The sequence below is a fragment of the Ipomoea nil genome, unplaced genomic scaffold, assembly GCF_001879475.1.
Source record: "Ipomoea nil cultivar Tokyo-kokei standard unplaced genomic scaffold, Asagao_1.1 scaffold2926, whole genome shotgun sequence".
Classification (NCBI taxonomy): domain Eukaryota; kingdom Viridiplantae; phylum Streptophyta; class Magnoliopsida; order Solanales; family Convolvulaceae; genus Ipomoea; species Ipomoea nil.
In genome coordinates this window covers 2,096,223-2,115,372 of record NW_017619354.1, presented here as the reverse complement: position 1 = coordinate 2,115,372, position 19,150 = coordinate 2,096,223, and the positions used below count along the sequence as shown (strand labels likewise).

General features: G+C 35.7%; 2 protein-coding genes and 1 long non-coding RNA gene across 11 annotated transcripts; all 3 read right to left on the bottom strand.

The window, feature by feature from the left end:
* Positions 1–269: 269 nt before the first annotated feature.
* On the bottom strand, positions 270–4,988 carry LOC109161941 (subtilisin-like protease SBT3.6). Of its 4 annotated transcripts, none has more exons than XM_019310515.1 (11): positions 4,440–4,988; positions 3,685–3,776; positions 3,252–3,349; positions 3,016–3,171; positions 2,826–2,937; positions 2,134–2,677; positions 1,898–1,995; positions 1,583–1,822; positions 1,289–1,403; positions 948–1,170; positions 270–867 (listed from the first exon to the last, which is right to left on the bottom strand). In XM_019310515.1, the coding sequence occupies exons 2-11, from the start codon at positions 3,738–3,740 to the stop codon at positions 305–307; spliced, it is 2,205 nt and encodes a 734-aa protein (XP_019166060.1). In that variant the 5' UTR covers positions 3,741–3,776; positions 4,440–4,988; the 3' UTR covers positions 270–304. The 4 variants fall into 4 exon arrangements, with proteins under 4 accessions (XP_019166060.1, XP_019166057.1, XP_019166058.1 ...); XM_019310512.1 differs by lacking the exon at positions 4,440–4,988 and adding an exon at positions 3,924–4,367; XM_019310513.1 differs by lacking the exon at positions 4,440–4,988 and adding an exon at positions 3,924–4,367 and having other exon boundaries at positions 1,583–1,819.
* Positions 4,989–5,222: 234 nt separating this feature from the next.
* Positions 5,223–10,095, bottom strand: LOC109161942 (squalene synthase-like). Of its 6 annotated transcripts, none has more exons than XM_019310519.1 (15): positions 9,969–10,091; positions 9,637–9,853; positions 9,052–9,094; positions 8,261–8,350; positions 8,041–8,116; positions 7,841–7,910; positions 7,580–7,723; positions 7,372–7,476; positions 7,041–7,187; positions 6,824–6,899; positions 6,120–6,208; positions 5,869–5,960; positions 5,737–5,788; positions 5,581–5,644; positions 5,223–5,486 (listed from the first exon to the last, which is right to left on the bottom strand). In XM_019310519.1, coding segments are annotated over exons 2-15 (1,245 nt in total). In that variant the 5' UTR covers positions 9,832–9,853; positions 9,969–10,091; the 3' UTR covers positions 5,223–5,484. The 6 variants fall into 6 exon arrangements, with proteins under 6 accessions (XP_019166064.1, XP_019166063.1, XP_019166062.1 ...); XM_019310518.1 differs by having other exon boundaries at positions 9,637–9,896; positions 9,974–10,091; XM_019310517.1 differs by having other exon boundaries at positions 9,637–9,883; positions 9,974–10,091.
* Positions 10,096–17,201: 7,106 nt separating this feature from the next.
* On the bottom strand, positions 17,202–19,085 carry LOC109161770. The gene is made up of 4 exons (XR_002050952.1): positions 18,821–19,085; positions 18,630–18,719; positions 17,871–17,960; positions 17,202–17,241 (listed from the first exon to the last, which is right to left on the bottom strand). It is a non-coding gene; the product is annotated as an uncharacterized LOC109161770 (long non-coding RNA).
* Between the last annotated feature and the right edge of the window lie 65 nt (positions 19,086–19,150).

The following is a 19,150-nucleotide window of genomic DNA, read 5'->3' as shown; positions in this document are numbered from 1 at the left end:
TTTTAATATGAGCATACTGAAAAAGATTAACGAGTTTCCATAGTCAAACATAATGACTAATTCCGACTAATCCCTTCGTTGAATTGAGGTGGGACAACTGGCCTAGAGATTTAAGGTTGTTCTATATGCAAACCAAAGATCGAATCCTTGACGTTTGGTTAAGGATGGATAAGTCCCTTCCAGTTAACCACACCTCGAGGTTATTAGAAGACTTAATTATAGATTTGAAGAAGAACAAAGTATAAAAATATTGAAATATTACAAAGGAATTAATACAAAGGCAAGGATGGATCCATGTTCATTTTCAAACCTGAAACTCTGGAATGATAGTTCTAACAATCAAGGGTATTCTCACAACATGATGACCATCCTCCCAAAACAAGTTCCCAAAGGAGTGGCTTCCTTGTATGCTCAGCTTGGAACACAGAGTGACCTTGAACATTGCCTTGTTAACACTAGAGTTAAACAACAGAAGGGATGGCTCCACTCTTACTTTTATGCCGGGGGGAGCTTGGATCCGTGCAGTGTAAATGGAAACCACGGGGCCTACATTCGTCACTGTTCTTGATACCTGCAGGCTCCTCTGTAACGCGGGAATGGTTATTGATGGGAGGTTCAAGTTCACGAGGAAATTGGATGGCGCGTGGCATGGAAGCAGTGACCTGGTGAGCCAACTGATGGCTGTTTTGTTGTATCCCATGGAACAAAGGAATTGAGCATAGTCAGTTCGATCCATGTCATATATTAGGCCGGGATCTATGGCCTTGTTAGCATCAACATGGCCACCGCCATAGTCAAATGGATCAGCTTGCTTGGGTGGAGCTCCTTCTGCAACTGCATTCTGCCCATACTGATCTGTTAAAGAGGCTGCCCAGAAGAAGATCAAATCAAATAATTAGTTTCGTGTCGAAGGGAGATATACAGCTAGAGGTCTTTTGTGGTCTTACCTGTTGTGACTAAGGCGGACTTGATTGCAGCAGGGCTCCAGGTGGGGTGGATGGCTCTTAACAGAGCCACAATCGCAGATATATGAGGGCATGCCATGGAGGTTCCTGATACAATCTTGAAGTTAAGATTGGGAAGTTGAGTTTTATTGGAATCCAATGACTGATCAGAGGATGCAGGTGACCATGATGCCAAAATATCGACCCCGGGAGCAGCAATGTCTGGCTGCGAAAGTGCGAAATACAAGAAAAGAAAAGGAAGAAAGAAGTATATTACTGTATAAGCAAGGTGAGTGCACAGTGTAGCAGCAAAATGGGTAAATTTATACACTAATCCCCATTACCTTGAGTACTGTTGGAGATAGGGAATTTGGCCCTCGAGAAGAGAAGAGTGCTACCTGTGGGGAGATTTGCTGCCCCACAATCGTCCTTGGAAGGCTGAACTTTACAATGGGATTGCTGAAGCAGAAAAAAAAAAAGGTATGTTACTTATGTTCTTAAGAGGACAAGGTTACTTTTGCAGAGAAAGCATATCATAGTGTAAATAATTAATTGCAAGCCATTTGATTCTAGCACAAGGATCAACTTGTATTGACAGAATCGAGACGGTTTTTAATGGCAAAGACAACAGAAATCACCTGGTTGATGCTATGTAAGTAAGGAGAGATGTTCCAGTTGTAAAATCCACATGGACACAGGGGACGTCTAAGCACACGGTGACCTCTTTAGTAAGAAACCGCGCAAAGATAAGTCCAACACCTTGGCCTTCCTGTACAGTTCTTGCTGCAGCAACAGCGGACCTTTGGTATCGGGATTCAAAACAAAGGAGGACCTTTCCTTTCACTAAAGTTGCATTCAAGGATCCAGTCTCACAACTTCTGTTAAAAACTATTCTTGAGAGGCATTGGGAAAGATTTGATCGATATTCAAGAATTCATTGGAAGATACTTCACCTTGCTTCATTTTCATCTGCATCACCAGATTTAATGTCTTCACCATATGCGATAGGAAAGAACCTGTCATATTCTTTCCCTGCAAACAGAGTCTGGCCCTGAAAATGTGAGCAAAACATACAAATGTTTCAGTCCCAAACTGAACCTGAAGCTTATGGATCTTTTTGAATCCAATTCTTGTCATTTCATCTGTAGCAGGTGAAATTTATGGTAATAGATGAGAGATAAGTTAGTACCACGAATATTTGATTGCTTCCCAGGGTAATCACACTAGGAAAGGCCCTATCAATGGTAGTTGCTGCAACAGTAATCACCCATGGAGCTGTATTTACAACTGTTTCGGGAGAGGGACCAATATTCCCGGCTGAGCAAACTACAGGAATTCCTTTAGTGACTGCATGGAAAGAACCAATTGCCACAGGATCCTCCACATAACTTGAAAGAGGAGGGAGTGAACCCAAAGATACTGAAAGTAAATCAACGCCATCAGATATTGCATCATCAAACGCAGCAAGTATGTCAGCAGAGCTACAGCCACCAACGGACCAACACACTTTATATGCTGCTATCCGAGCTAAAGGAGCTCCTCCTCGGGCTAACCCTTTTGCTAGTCCTGCAAAACTCGCACCCTCTATTGACGCCCCAGCTGCAGTAGATGACGTGTGAGTCCCATGGCCTGTTGCATCTCGGGGTGACAAGAATTCAAGCCCATCACTTGGGTTCAACTTCCCAAATTCAGCCTCATATCCTTTGATATACCAACGAGCACCAACTAATTTCCTGTTAGCCAAACGGTTAAATCAAATTGAGAGGTTTGTTGATGAAATAATTGGAAATGTTTAGCCCATTTGTAGGAATAAATGTACAATAAGTTAATCCATTTTTGTTCTTCATCTCTCAATTTTATTTCATTGAAAATAGTGTTTACCTGTTACAGTTGGAACGATTAAATTCTTCTCCTTCTTGGCACATTCCCTTCCAATAGGATGGAACACTATGAAACCCATCATCATTGAAGCTTTCAGATTCAGGCCATATCCCTGCACTAAGCAAAAATTGAATAATAAGTCAAGCTGCAATGTAAATGTTAACAACCATGGGCACCATTACACACTAACCAGAATCTATGACACCAATTATAGAAGCAGCTCCAAAATGAGCCCTTCTTAGTATTCCATTCTTCAAATGAGATTTTACTTGCAGAAAATCCCAACTTCTTGTTGTGTGCAAATTTAAAATTCTCTGAGGAAATACGCAAACAACTCCCGGGATATCTGTGGTTGCCACAAATTACAGAGGCAGGTTAACACACAGGAAATAAACCAAAACTGAGTTCAGTAGCACATTAGCATACCTGCAATTCGTTTAGCCTGAATTGGACTTAAGACAGCAGCGAAGCCTGAGAACCCATGCTTGTAGCTATACAGAATTGATTTTACGGCAGCTTCTTTGCTAACAACCAAAGCCCCATTAAGTTACACGTAGTTCCCCGTACAATTGAATAAAGAAAATTGAATCAAAACAAAATCACTTAAGGACACAAATACAGAATTACATATAAATCAAGTGAGTAGTGAGCTTTTCCAAATTAGACAATTCTAATTGCCATCAAAAAATTCAAAACAGCCATAGTTTATCAAGTTTCTTTCCATGATCCAAAAAGAATATAACCTATTTCCATTTGCAAAAGGTCACTGCGGACTAATCAAACCATATGCAATAGCCAGTTATAAAGATTACGCCACACTACACATAAACAAATAGGATTTTGGAAACTATGGTAGAACCTTCCAAGAATGTCGGACAATATCCTGTGATGAGAGTCTTCAACATGCTCAGGCATATCATGACGTCTCTCCCCCAAATAGATAATGTGGACCTTAAACATTTAAGCAAACAATCAAAGGAAATTTTTTACAGGAAAGCGGGGACAGGGTCCTAGTTAACACATTATTCTTTATTGCACATGCACTTCTTTGAATAAACAAGCCATTATGTTAACAACATATATACAACAGAAACTTACATTGCTTGAAACTGCAGCAGTGCCAAATGAGTGTTGCAGTCGGATGAAAACAAATAAAACAATGCTAACGATCCGCGTTGCGTCCATTATTGGTTAAAATTTATCACAACACAAGAAAAAGATTCATGGAATTGAATGCAGTATACATTCAGCTTAGTGATATATATATATAGCGAGAGGGTCCGGTCCTTCAGGTCTGTGGGATCAACATTAAGCAACGTTCAAATCCAACAAGTGAAGGTAACTGTTGGTGAACAGGGATTGCATTTGCATAGAGTAGCATCTGTGCAGTGTGTATGCATTTACTATAAGATCCTCAAATAGAAGAAAAAGGGAAAAAAGCAAAGATTTTAAAAGGGAATATTGGATCATACGTACAAGGGTGGTGTACTTGGATGATGAAAAATGTTGACTTGACTTTGAGGAAATAGAACAAACACATGGTGGGTTTGGTTGAGGGGTCACTTCACCCCAACCCAACCCCACTTTGGGTAGAGCTGAACACTCACCAGTCACCAGCTCCCTTCCACTCTTTCAGTGCTTCAGATCACTTTGGCCACCATGTCTTCCCACTATCTTCTGCACTTTTGCAGGTCTCTACTCTGTGTGCATAATTGCATTGCACATAAAATGTGCTTTAATTTTCTGTCTCTTCTGTTCTTCATTTTGATTATTGCGCCATTGGGTGAAGACACCATATTGGATAGACTATAACATCAACATGCATAGCACCATTGGAGTAGTGCAAATAAAGCGCACCCTGCAGCCTGAGTTGACACCATTCAATTCTCGGTATATGGAAATGCGTTGAATCTTGTGCATATGTAAGCTTTTCTGGTTTGGACTTTGGATGTAGGCCCAAAAAACCCACTTTTTCAACAAGTTTAACTTTTTCTGTAATCAGTGACTTGTTGCTGTTGGGGAGAATAGTTTGTCAGCAGTTGGGTGGCGACTTCAGTAATGTCTCGGTTTCAAAACACTCTCACAAACTAATGGATTTTTATCATCATTTGGCAAGGAATTGAAATACATACACTAATAACAATGTTTATATGTGCCAATTTTGATGGTTTACAGTTCAATTCATCACCTTTCAAATCATTCACTTTTATACTACTCCGTATATGTTAATTAGGGCAGATGAAACTTTACTCCAACACTTATTATTGCCCAGTATAAGTGGTACCCTTTGGACATAGAGCAAAGGGAGCGTAGTGGTTGAACTGTTAGAGCAGTTGTATATTAGAATGGCTGTGTATTGTAATTTGTAAAGGCACCAATATGAGTTCATACACCTGCTTTTGAAGAAAAAAGACCACCTTTATCGTATTGTCATTTTAACATAACATCTGGACAGCACAGCACAGCACAACGAGAAACCTACTATAATGTTGTAATAAGTACTGTAATAACTAGCATGTGAGCTTTACATCATAATATGACCCAAAATACTAATAGAAACCAAAGAACACACTTCTTTATTCTGCTGGTTTCCTGCAAGCTTATAGGGATAGTGAAAAGGTGAGCTTAATACTTCCTTTTAATCTCCTAATAACATCATTCCTGAAATTGCAGAATTATAGGTATCAGCTGAAAAGAGCACTAATAGCAACAAAAAAAAAAAAAAAAAATATTGCGGTCAGTTTCAGAAACTTACATGCGAAAGTACGCTGGTTTCCAAAATGGTACACAAGAACAGCCAGAATGATAAAGAAGACAATCTACAATACATATTCAAGAAGTAAGAAAATGTCCATTGCATGAAGGGTTAGAAAAGAAAGGTACGGAGTATATACTAATCACAAACACTCACCAAAGCTGGAGAGTAATTGGGCTTGCTCCTCCTCATAATAATGTAAGATTGCCTAATGAAACACAAAAGCATCAGCTCATATACAGAAAAATATATGTTTGGTAGAGGACGAGGTTATATTATGCCACAAACCTCTTATTCAAGGTTCCAGACTCCCTGCAAGTCTTCAGAATTGCTTCAAGCCTCTTCACAGTTTTGGTTGCACTAGGATCATTGTAGTCAACCTACAGTACAAACGGGTAGCACAAAAGACAATAAATCTTTGGAGTATCAATCTTGATTTAAGCAGATATCAGTTGCCTAGCCTAGGAAAAGTATTAACTTTCAGGACTAACACATTCAAACTCTGTTCCGATGTATATTAAATATTTAAATCTCCATACCTTTGACATCAGCATACAAGAAAAGTCAAAAAAAGCACCATAGACATCTGCCATTGTCTTGGTCCGGTCAATGACCTTAGCAGTAAGACCTATAAAGCAAAACAAAATATATTAATCATAACACTACATTTTAATATTCATACCCAAAAATAGCACAGCACACACAAAATAAGGTAGCAACATGTATATCCCAAGGTGGTGGCAAAATTCTCAAAGTCCATCATGAAAATAAATCATAGAGAATAGTTGCCATTTCCATGAAAATAGTTCAAATAGGAGCACAACAACCAAATAAATGTAAAGAACTTATTTTAAGACAATTAGATTCCTCTAGGAAGTTGAAAGGGAAGCTCTTTACAATACACATATGGTTATGCTCTGGTAAAGAAACTTCTGCCCCTGAGAAGTGTCAGTCATGTCAAATATTGGCATCTGAACATCCAGAACCAGAAATTAAAAGAACAAGATTTGCTTAAGTAGCTGCAAATAAAAAGTAAATTATAGGGCCAACACAATGTAGTTATGCATACAATATTAATATATTATGCCCTGTAAGACATTTGAAGTCCACGAGCTATACTTACAGAAAAGGGTGCACAATACCCAGTTAGTACTGTGTAGTGTTTATGAGGCAACTTAATAATTTCATACTACTAGCCATACATTAAGTACCAAATGGAGCATCTGAAGTGATTATAACATACCACGTCTCATCTTTACAACACCCCTGAAGACTTCAATATTGTTGTAGCACATGGCTAATGTTCCGATGGCCATGATCTGAAAGTACGAGCAAATAATAAATCTTATTCTGATAGTGAAGTAATTACAGAAAAAAAAGAATGCTTTGTGCATGACAGGTTGGGGGCAGAGGGGTATCATGATCAATTTGAGAAACCTAAAACTACTATAACATCATACCTGTGGAATAGCACAAAACCTAAAGATGGAAGGATCTCGCAAAGCAGACATGTAAGTCAAACAATCCTCTACATGTGATAAAGCATTTGTGACCATGTCATTCAGGCACTGCACTGCCTTGACTGAATTCTCCTCATCTTTTAAATCCTGATGGACATTTTAATAGAGATGTAATAAAGGAGAAAGGCCCAACCAGCATGATTTAAAAGAAAAAAGAGAAAAAAAAATCCATCACCATGCCAAACTAAAATCTGATTCTAGATCCTGAAATGCCAGAGGACATGAAAAACACAAAAGAAAAATTAAGAAATATTCCATTAAATATACAAACCTCAAGTTTATTGACATATTTACTCCAGATTTGACGGGGCCAAAACATTCGAGACTTTGGTATCTCATTAATGTCCTCAAGGTAATCTCTAATGATGTTTGTTTTCTGAAATTCAGCAATGAAATAATGAAAAACTATAAATCCTCCAAGTAAATAGATAATTTGAAGGATCAAGGATAGAAGCAACACGTTTTTAATACAAGAATACCTGGAGGAACAAACCCATTGAGTTGGAGATATGATCTGAAGCTAAATCTTCTTTACCTGAGGCATGGAAAAGTTTTGACAACCCTAACCCAACAAGCCCAGCAACATAATGACAATATTCATCATAATCATCGACTGTTTCCACCTGCAAGAATGTAACAAGCAAGTGTTCCATGAATACTCTACCCATGAACCGGCTTCCCAGTAGCAGCAGTGAATCTCATGATATATACACATACACAGATTGCTTATTGCAAAATACCTCCTTGCATATAAATTTTGCCATCCCTGCACCCATCCTCTTGGTAATGTCCTCAATTGCCTCCTGATAGCTACAAAATATTAAAAGTATCACTTTGATGAGCAAGTCCATTCACAGTATTTATAAAATATAAATATAAATAAATGAATAAAAGACTTGTTCATTAGAGAAAACAGTAATATGTTTTAAAACAAACTCACTTCTTCCCAAGCTCTAGAAAAGCAGTAGAAACATGACGGAATTGGTCCATGAGAACTTTATAGTCCTTTGTACCACCTGATAAAGAAGTTGCAACTTGTAAAAGCAAATAGCATATAATAATGCACAGAAAATGAAAAAAAAAAAAAAAGTATTTGAGGAACTGAATGGAACAAGCGATTACATGATTTACGAACCGAAGGCACATATCCAGAAACTCACATGAAAAATTCCATTCAAGGTCATATATGTGACGATGAAAAGCCATCAAAATAGGTACTTTAACCTCTGAAGCAATGCTTGTATCATCCTCTATTCAGAAGGGAAAAAACAAATAAAAAAAATTTGTAAGAAATGTGGAAAAAGTAACCTGCTTAATGCAAGGATATGATCATTACATAGAATTTCATATGGATTATTATGAATAATTGGTGGCTGATATTACAAAAACTCTGACCTACTTCAACTGTGAATTTGTTTCAGAATTTATTTCGAGGATTGAATCTATCTTTCTACCTTTATGTCATATAAGCTAGAAAGAATCTTCCTAATGCTCCCATGTCCGAATCCAGAGTAAAGAATTGTAGAAACGGAGCAAACTACAAGTCTACAATAATATGCTGGGTGAATTGTTCAGACTAGATATTATCAAATTTGTGTGGCCACTTCAACAGTGGTTATTCCATTCAAGTGAATCGCATTGGGGTAGACTACTAAAACAGAAAACCAGCTAAGTCATCATTGTTGATTGAGGTTTGGGAATTTTTTTTTATTTTTTATTTTTTATTTTCACTGAAGTATGGAGTAATTTCTCAAAACCCCAGGATCACTACACAACTGGACAATCCCAGGCAAGGTATGAATGATACTGTTTACAGGGAAGCAGCTTTTGTGAACAATGAGAGCTGCAATGGGATCAAGCACATATTTATTGTGTTGCATTTGGGCTCACACTTCTTTAATCAAAACTACTAAAGGACGAAAAGAAGAGAGGCACAGATAATTGAACATACCAACAGTATCAAGTGCTCTAAGAACCAAATAGAAAATGCACACCTGCAATTTTGAGAGAAGTTATATCATATCATTTGCAATAAGAATAATAAAGCAAATACCACAAAGTGAAAATGCCTTGAATCATAGGGCTGTAAGTCCATAGTAGCCTATCCTTTTCTTATAGAAATCAATCGTAAAATAGGAAAGTGCTTAGCATATTTGAACTAATTTTTTCTTATTAAAAACAGCTATCTATCTTCTATAAACAAAGAAAACAGTCAAAATAAAAGAGGCTTCAGACCCTTCATCGTTTAATTCCTTTTCCCATATACCGAAAAACTTCTCAACTTTATTCCTATCCTAGTCAAAGACAAAGGTAGAGCTCGCGCATATGCTCGATATTCACTTCAATTCATGAGCTCTGAACTCAACGCTGTCACTACGCAACAAAAACACATAAACAGACACAAAATTTCCATAAACTGAGAAAACAATAAAAGCACTACAAGTCCACACGGACACACAAATGCATAGATTTCCAAATGAAAATAATCGAGCATTCGGGGGGAAACAAACTCGTAAATGCAGAAACAGTAACATACAGCGTCGCGAAGCTCGTTTGGAAGCTGCTGAATGACGAGAGCGAAGCTGCGAGAGACCTTGCGGAGCATGATGTAGCAGAATCCCCAGTGCGGCTGCGGGGGAATCTGCTTCTCCAGCTGCCTCGCCGCCATTTTCAGCTTTATCAGCGGATACACATCGTCCGGATGCTTCAACATCGCTCCCAAACTCCCCATTCCTCTTTGACCCGCTTCCTAGCAGAGAAACACGACGCAATCAATCTCCCCGCTACAAATCAAAACTGAATTTCCATCACATATATACACTCAGATACACAGATAGAGAGAGAGAGAGAGAGATTCGAAATTCTAACCGTACTTGTGAGTTGTGACTTTCTGAGCCTGAGAAAGATACCAAATTCCACAATCACTCGTGAATGTTGGCACGAGTTCGAGGGTCGTTGATTTATAGAGCGTGCGGAAACGATGGCTTTCAAGTTTCAATGCGTGTATGCACGGAGCTGATATTAAAAATATCGGTCGCAATGCCCAACTTATTATTGGCGGATGATGAGTTGTTCGTTACAATAGGACAGCAGTCACAGCACAGCAGACTGTACAACTACGTTACTACGGAGTATCTCTTTTGGCAAATTTTATTGTGGACCATCAAAATGGTGCTCTTTCTTTCGATGAAAAGGCGTTCCGTCCAATTAATTCTATTTTGATGGCATATTCAAATTCATTTTTTTTCTTTTTTTTTTGAAAGTTACTGGTCCTATTACATTGTAGTATCTGTTCATATACTTTCACCAATAACGCCTCCACTGAGGCTCGAACTCATAATCTTTCAAATGGAAGTCCAACCCGGATACCATTAGACCACATAGTCCTGGTCATTTTATATATGCTATAGTTTCATTAAAATACAGCTAAAATATTATTTTAATTTCATTATAATTTCATTTGACAATATATACTCAATATGTAAAATATGTTATTGAATTTTATTTTATACACATTATATTTTTATTACAACATTACTAAAATATAATTCAAATTTAATTTACAGTTTCATTGGACAATATGCACTCAAATATATTAAACTTGTTGTTCAGTTTCATTTTATATAAATTGTAGTTTCATTACAACACAATTAAAATATCATTTTAATTCAACTACAGTTTCATTTGATAATATACACTCAATATGTGAGACATGTTATTTATTTTCATTTTATACACACTGTAGTTTCATTATGTCCCTATTTAGTAAATTGTTGTTAGCTGTTAGCTGATTGTGTTAATTAGAGGGTATAACTAGTGGATAACATTAACTGTTGTAGAAAAGTGTTTGGTAAATTAGCTGTTAGCTAATAGCTGTTTTGTATAATTTCTTTTATGAAAAAACTAATTGAAAAAGTTGTTTGGATTAGCTTTTTGAATTTTAACATTTTAAAGTTACAAAGAGTTAATTAACCAAACACTTATATTGATATTTTAACTAAATCAAACAATTAATAGTAATCAAATAAGTCAAAATTGATCCATAGACCAATTTTTTTACCAAACATGGTCCATAGTACAATTAAATTATCATTTTAATTAAACTATAGTTTCATTTGGCAATATACAATCAACATATAAGACATGTTATTCAGTCTCATTTAAAATATATTGTAATTTCATTACAGTGCAATTAAAATATTTGTACCATGTACAATCTCTAATTGTAAAAATTATGTTGTAAATTGCATATATATAAGTTCCTAAATAAATAAATAATTTAAATATTACTATACAGCTTCACTAGTGAATTTTCATTATAATGATAATATAAAAAGTGAACACCAAAAATCTTATGGTTAAGTGGCTTGAAGTGATTCTTTCATATGTAAAGTTATATAGGTTCGATCGAGCCTTAGTAGAACTGTAAAGGCGGTAATGACTTGTACGTAAAAGTGAAACTTGAAAAGGAGATAAAACTACTAATGATGCTATAATTTGGATGAGTGTCAAAAGTCAAGACCACATGATTAATCTAATATTTTATAAATTAAGGTCATTTGTCTTGCTATCTTTTTCTGATCGGTCAATAAGCCAATTTTTACGCTGTAGAAGTCAAAAAAACATACAAAAATATTAAATAATGTATGATGTATGTAAGAAAGCCTATGTGATTAAGTGGAGATATGATCATCTCCACAAAAGATCTTTTAGACCACAAGTCATATCATTCATCCGAAAGGTTGAACCCCAACTCTAAGGATTCACACATCCCCGATAGACAGAACATCTGGAAGGATATAAATTATGGAGAATGTAAATTATGGTAACTCAACTGAACATGAACAACAAAAATTAGACTCATTTACTTACTGCGCATAAGGAGTCCCTCACTTTGAGAGGTTACTCCCACATTGCGACCCATTTGCTTACTGCGCATAAGGAGTCCCTCACTTTGAGAGGTTACTCCTACATTGCGACCCATTTGCTTACTGCGCATAAGGAGTCCCTCACTTTGAGAGGTTACTCCCACATTGCGTTGATGAGACTCAATCCCTGATCATTCTTTCAAACTTTCACATCTATGACCAGTTGAGTTGCCCATGCAGACCACAACTCATATCATTTAAACCAAGTGGTTAGGCGAGTAGGCGTTAGCCACTTTGTTGTGCACGCCAACCCACGTCAAAGTCGCTATTATATATTTATATATATTCAATTCTCCTTTTTGGACTGTGCCCATTTTTTTTGGTTATGCATTTTCCAATCTACGATTGTTGACTTCTTATTGCAATTAATATACTCCCTATGTCACAACCACAATACCTTATCTTCATTGTTTTGAGTTTTGACTTGGTATGCCAAATTAAAGTCGATTCTTACAACTTATGGTAACGGACAAGAATCCACTCCACAATAATATAGTTTTGACTAGGTAATGTTCGTGGAAAATCTATTGATATTTTGTTGTTTATTATATATAGTGTATAGTTTGCAATGCAAGATAATTTGTTTCTTGATAAATATGACATATATGATAATTTCAATCTCTCTCTACCAACTCACGAACCATTAGACACTAAAGATATTCAAATCATATATTGAATATCTCTCATTCTTCAATGTGAGGCTTTGTCAATAGTCATCACTGAATCATTTTTGAGTATTTATATTTTTATAACCTCTATACCAACACATCGAGAGACTATTAAAAGAGTTCTTATTAAAAATAAAGAAAAATAGTTTTTTTCCTTGAAATAATATATGATCAATATATGCAAATATGGTACACAAATATATTTAAAATAATGAATAATAAAACTCAAATTGTGCCAGTTTATTTGGTAATTTTTTTTAGGAGCGCATGCACCTCAATACCTCATCATGGGTGTATTTTACGGAGTAATCATAATGGAACAAGAAAATCAAATATAAACTAGTATAGGGAAAGAAATGAACATATATGGCTTTTTCCTTGTTAGTTCAAACCTTCCACAGTACGTCCTTGTGAATGGAAATTTACCTAGACAACTTCACTTATTTATTTATTTATTTATTAGTATTATGTTCTGTTTTCTTTTAACTTCTACAATATAACGGTCAACAAGTACATTTTTAAAAAAAAAAAAAAAAAAAAAGCAAAAACGAGTAAATAAATTACTGTAAAAGATCTGAAACAAAGTCATATATAAGGGACATCAGGGTTCCAATACAGTGAACCCGCCTGATTTTGGAGAATATGATTTTGAAGCTAAAAGTGTGAGCTAAGATATTAGCACTTCTAGGAACTAAACTAACAAAAAGAGTGAATGATGTTCCTACAATGACTTGCAGCAAATTAAAACCAACATGTGACCGGAGCTCAATCATAGGAGTGGTTAAAATGCGATGTAGAGATCAAAAGAGCAATCAATCTTTAAGAGGACAGAAATTATCATACGATCTTTCAATCAGGATAAGACTTCTTTGTAGGCTAGGGTCTCTGCCATGAGCTGGCTCATGCAAACCGGTATGACTCCATTTAGGGCAGCCGTGTAGCCTCCAGAAGGTGTGAACAGAATTATTGCTCCAAAAGTTGCGGTCAACAAGTACATAGTTGTCTAATATGTTTAGACATTTCGCCTACTCACTTGTTTGATCGGGATTACTAAGAAAGATTAGGCAAATAAAAAATGTTAGGGACCCTAGAAGTAAGACCTTTTTAAAATAATAAGAGAATTTATTTACTATATATACATACATATATATATATATATATATATATATATATATATATATATATTTAAACTTAACTACATACATGAATTACATGCGTGAATAATTTCCATGTCACTAAATAGCATGGAAAACATTTAAAGGTAATATTGAAGAAATGGAAAAAAGTCCGTATGGGTAATTTAGTTGGTTTTTGGGAGTTAAATTGTAGGCAAGATGTGAGTATATAGCCATTAATGTGCAATCCAATTATAAGCTTAGGCTTTTAGTTGAGATGGAGCACATACTTCAATTTGACATCAGAGTCAAACTAAAGGTCATGGGTTCGAATTTCAGTGCCACTCCTAAGTGACTGCGCTTTATCGGAATATCTTGAAAGTCAATAAATTATTCAGGGTGATTTTAAGAAAACTTAAGTCTAGACGAAATGAAATTAAATTTGAGGATTGCAAATAATGCATAAAAAGAAGAAAAGGATCCACATGAATATAATGCTCCCAACTTCCCTCAAAGGATCCACATGAATATAATGCTCCCAACTTCCCTCAAAGGATCCACATGAATATAATGCTCCCAACTTCCCTCCTGTCATCACCAAGCCAACCACCACCTTGAGATAATCCATTTATAAATTAAATAAATATATAGTGTTATATATACTAAGATTTAAAAGCCAACCACCACCTTGAGATAATCCATTTATAAATTAAATAAATATATAGTGTTATATATACTAAGATTTAATCATATATGATGATGTCACTACTGGAAATTATGAAATTTCTGACCACCTGAAAGTGATCTTAAATCAAGTCGAAAGTTTGTTCTGAGTCTTCTGACCACTTTTGGTATCTGGAAAAACCTTTGTTGATATTTCCGACCACTTTTTACTAGTGTTATATATACTAAGATTTAAAAGCCAACCACCACCTTGAGATAATCCATTTATAAATTAAATAAATATATAGTGTTATATATACTAAGATTTAATCATATATGATGATGTCACTACTGGAAATTATGAAATTTCTGACCACCTGAAAGTGATCTTAAATCAAGTCGAAAGTTTGTTCTGACCACTTTTGGTATCTGGAAAAACCTTTGTTGATATTTCCGACCACTTTTTACTTTCAACTTGATTTAAGATCACTTTCATGTGGTCGGAAATTCCATAATTTCCAGTACGTAGTGTGTTGTGGGTGTGGTTGACTGGTTGTCACATATTTTTCCATTTACATGTGCATATAAATTTCAGGTTTTACAATTCTAAAATAACATTTTGTGAGTAAGCACTTGATGATTAAATAAAAAAGAAACAAAACAAACTTTGGGATACAATGAGCTTTAATTATTTGCACTAGATTCTAATATCTAAAAAGTGTTTAGATTAGGTGTGAATAAAAGGTTATACGAGGATTAGTTGACTTGTAAGAATTTGCATGCTTATTAGTAGTTAAATGTCTTAATAAAGAAACTAACTTAATTAAAGCTATTTGAAATATTGAGACAAGCTAAGACTAATAAAAATGCGGTTCACACATATATAGTAGTTGGATTAGTTGGTGGTTTTGAAAGAAGTGCTGGACTAATACTATTGTCAAAAGAAAAAATTTTGTTCTTTGGTGGAAAGAGTTCCTTATAATTTAAAGCAAAGTGGGGCGATTTCCTTTAATCACAACGCTGTCGATTCCAACTTGAAATTATATATGGATATGATGAGATTTTCAAATAGGGATCATATGTATTTCAAACTATAGTTATTATTTGTGTAATAGTTTATGATGGGGAATGAGCCCTGAGTCCAAAGTTGATTGGAGCTAGGGAGTGGAGGTTCAATTCATAGATTAATTAGGTCTAAAGGAAGGTTGAAATCCACGAGCAAGCTAGGTTTAGATGAATGAGGTAGAAAGGGAAGAGAATTAAGAGTGTGAATTGAGCTAAAAATAAAAACTTATAAAATTTGCTCTTGGGTTCGTTATGCTGTGAGCACATGCTCACCTTGCATGGTGCGCACAAATCTATATCCATAATTTTTATACTGTAGATCAATAATTTCTGTTGATTTTCACAGTCTCGATGGCCGCTCGGCAGGCCAACATTACCGAAAAGATGTGTTTGATTTCGTAAGTAAGCGAGATAGTGAAAACGAGAGATAAAGTATTAGAGAGAGAGAATAATGTGATATTATTTCTCTAGGGCTTTGCCCTCAAAAGTGCCGATCTGATCCATGGTGATCCCGTGGGGATATTTATACATGAGTATGAGCACTACAAGAAAAATGCACATAGACAACGGTTAATAACCGTTGTCGTAGGGGTATAATTTCTGTTGTTGAAGCCGGTGTTGTTGTAAGTCCTGCGCATAGACAACGGTTTTTTAACCGTTGTCTTTTCTAGAAACAACAACGGTTTTTTAACCGTTGTCTATTAAGTGTTGTTGAAGCCAGTGTTGTTGTAAGTCACGCACATAGACAACGGTTAATAACCGTTGTCTTTTCTAGAAACAACAACGGTTTTTTAACCGTTGTCTATTAAGTGTTGTTGAAGCCGGTGTTGTTGTAAGTCACGCACATAGACAACAGTTAATAACCGTTGTCTTTTCTAGAAACGACAACGGTTTTTTAATCGTTGTCTATTAAGTGTTGTTAAAACCGGTGTTGTTAAAAGTCACGTACATAGACAACGGTTAATAACCGTTGTCTTTTCTAGAAACGACAACGGTTTTTTAACCGTTGTCTATTAAGTGTTGTTGAAACCGGTGTTGTTAAAAGTCACGCACATAGACAACGGTTTTAAACCGTTGTCTTTTCTATAAACGACAACGGTGTTTTAACCGTTGTCTATTAAGTGTTGTTGAAACCGGTGTTGTTAAAAGTCACGAACATAGACAACGGTTTTTAACCGTTGTCTTTTCTAGAAAAGACAACAGTTTTTGACCCGTTGTCTATTCAATGTTGTTGAAACCGGTGTTGTTAAAAGTGATGCACATAGACAACGGTTTTTAACTGTTGTCTTTTCTATAAAAGACAACAGTTATAAACTGTTGTCTATTGTGTGTTGTTGAAATCGCTGTTGTTGAAAGTCACGCCCATAAACTGTTGTCTATTGTAAAATAGACTCAACCCATTTTTAACCTGCTTAAATTTTAATCATATAAAAAAAATCAATTTATCCATTCACCATGGCCAGTGTAGTTACATAATTTTGAAGAAGCTAAGCAAGGTTCAAAATAACAAGTCAAAATACTTTCATTACCAATTCTAATCGAATCATCATCCAAGTCATAATACTACAAAAAACAATTCTATGAACCAAGTCTAAATGATTACAACGTCAAATCATACCTACTCTATATAACTTGATAGAATATCGGCCCATTCTGAACGCACCAGATCAATAACCGCTTTTTCATAATCAACTTGTTGGAACTACATGTAAAAAGTGAGTAAATAAATTAGTATAGATATAATAAATTTGCAATGAAATGCGAACAGTGGAGGTATTTATACACTACACAAGAATAAAAGTGAACCATTGATGCTAGTGCAATATCCAACAGCTAGAAAAGAAACCTAGAATAGCTAACCTCAGCAAGCATATGTAAGTAGTGTAAACAAAATGATGCTAAGGAAGAAGAGTCATAATTATATATAGGGAAAGAAATGCAAACACACCTGGGTGCACAGATTTGGGAATGTCAAACTTAGTAAAACAAGGAAGAAAAATCAAGAACTCAAACTCACAATTCCATGTTAAATTCCAGTAAACTAGTTCCAGTAACCAGTTTACTAAACAAATGCACCACCATTTAAAAATGAATCAAAAAAATCATAAACCAACTTCAACTACGTACATGAAAACATCAACTTACAACTACTTCTGAATTCTGATTATCTTTTCCATATGACAGCTCAAAAATACATTGCTACTGAGTACAACTGTTTCCTAAAACTCTTCATCCGTACCTCCTATACTATACGTATTCTTAATTTTACAAATTACCAATTATCGAAACTGAATAAGCAAAACAACAATAAATGAAGTTAAATATGCAAACCTCTTCATATGACAAACAAGACTGTGTCCATGAAGAACATAGAGACGATCACAACTATTGCGCGCTCTCAAAGAAATCAAAGCTCTGAACCTGAAAAGGGGTAAGTTCAAGACATACAGACAACACAAAGTTAGCATAAAAATGCTAAGTAAGGCTCACTTTGCCCCGTAAAATATTAACATTTGTAGTTTGAAAATAAACATACTTTTAAAAGATAAACAAGAAAGGAATACTATGAATTTTAAAATATACATGTTGGAAAAGAGTACATCATATCCTTTTTCTTGAGATTAAAACACTAGTTAATTGAGAATAAATTCAAATGCCACATACATAAGACATTATTAAAATGATACAACAACTTCACTTAAGAACATATTTCTCATCTCTTTCAGATGGTAAACAATTCCACTTTAGTCAAAGGCATTTTCCAGTAGCCAAACATTTGTAGATACATATACGTAAATTTCCATAAGTAAAAACCAATGCAAATGCATAGATCCTGCTGCCAATTAACATTTTGAAAACCAACAAGTGTATAAATAGATAGCAGATACATACACAGCAGGAACAGTTAGAGCAAACTCATTTTGGATGGGCATAAACCATTACAAACTTTAAAACATGAACATACACTATTTTAGAAGCAAAATAACACCATATTAACATAATTTCTAAGGAATTAAAGTAGCAAAAATAGCCCATAATTTCAATAATAAAACTTAGGGCAAAATAATAGGGACACCCATGAATCCTTACCTTCTTTCACAGCACTTCTAGAGTATGATTCCCCCTAATCCTAGCCTTCTTCTCAGCTCCTTCTCCTAATAGCACCCCAAACATACATAGCTAGCAACGAACAACATATAAACAACATATATAAAGAAGTATGAACATGTAGGCAGTATGAAACTATGAAGTATGAACAAGAAGTCATTATACCGCAATACCTCGACGGCTATCTGGACTCGCGACAACGGCCTGGAGGCCTGGACTCGCGACGGCGGCCTGGAGCCACGGCGGACTCTGGACTCTAGGGTCTAGACTCGCGACGGTGGCCTGGAGCAATTACCGACGGCGGCCTGGAGCAATTACCGACGGCGGCCTGGAGATGGCGATACGCGGCGTCGGCGACGGCTCTCTACAGTCGGCGAAGTCCCTCCGTAGTCGACGAAGTCTCTATGTATGAAGTCTGAGTCGCGACAGTTTGAAGAATAGAAATTTTTAGGGATTTTGACTGTTCAAAATTTTTATTTCTAATCATTATTTTTATATATTAT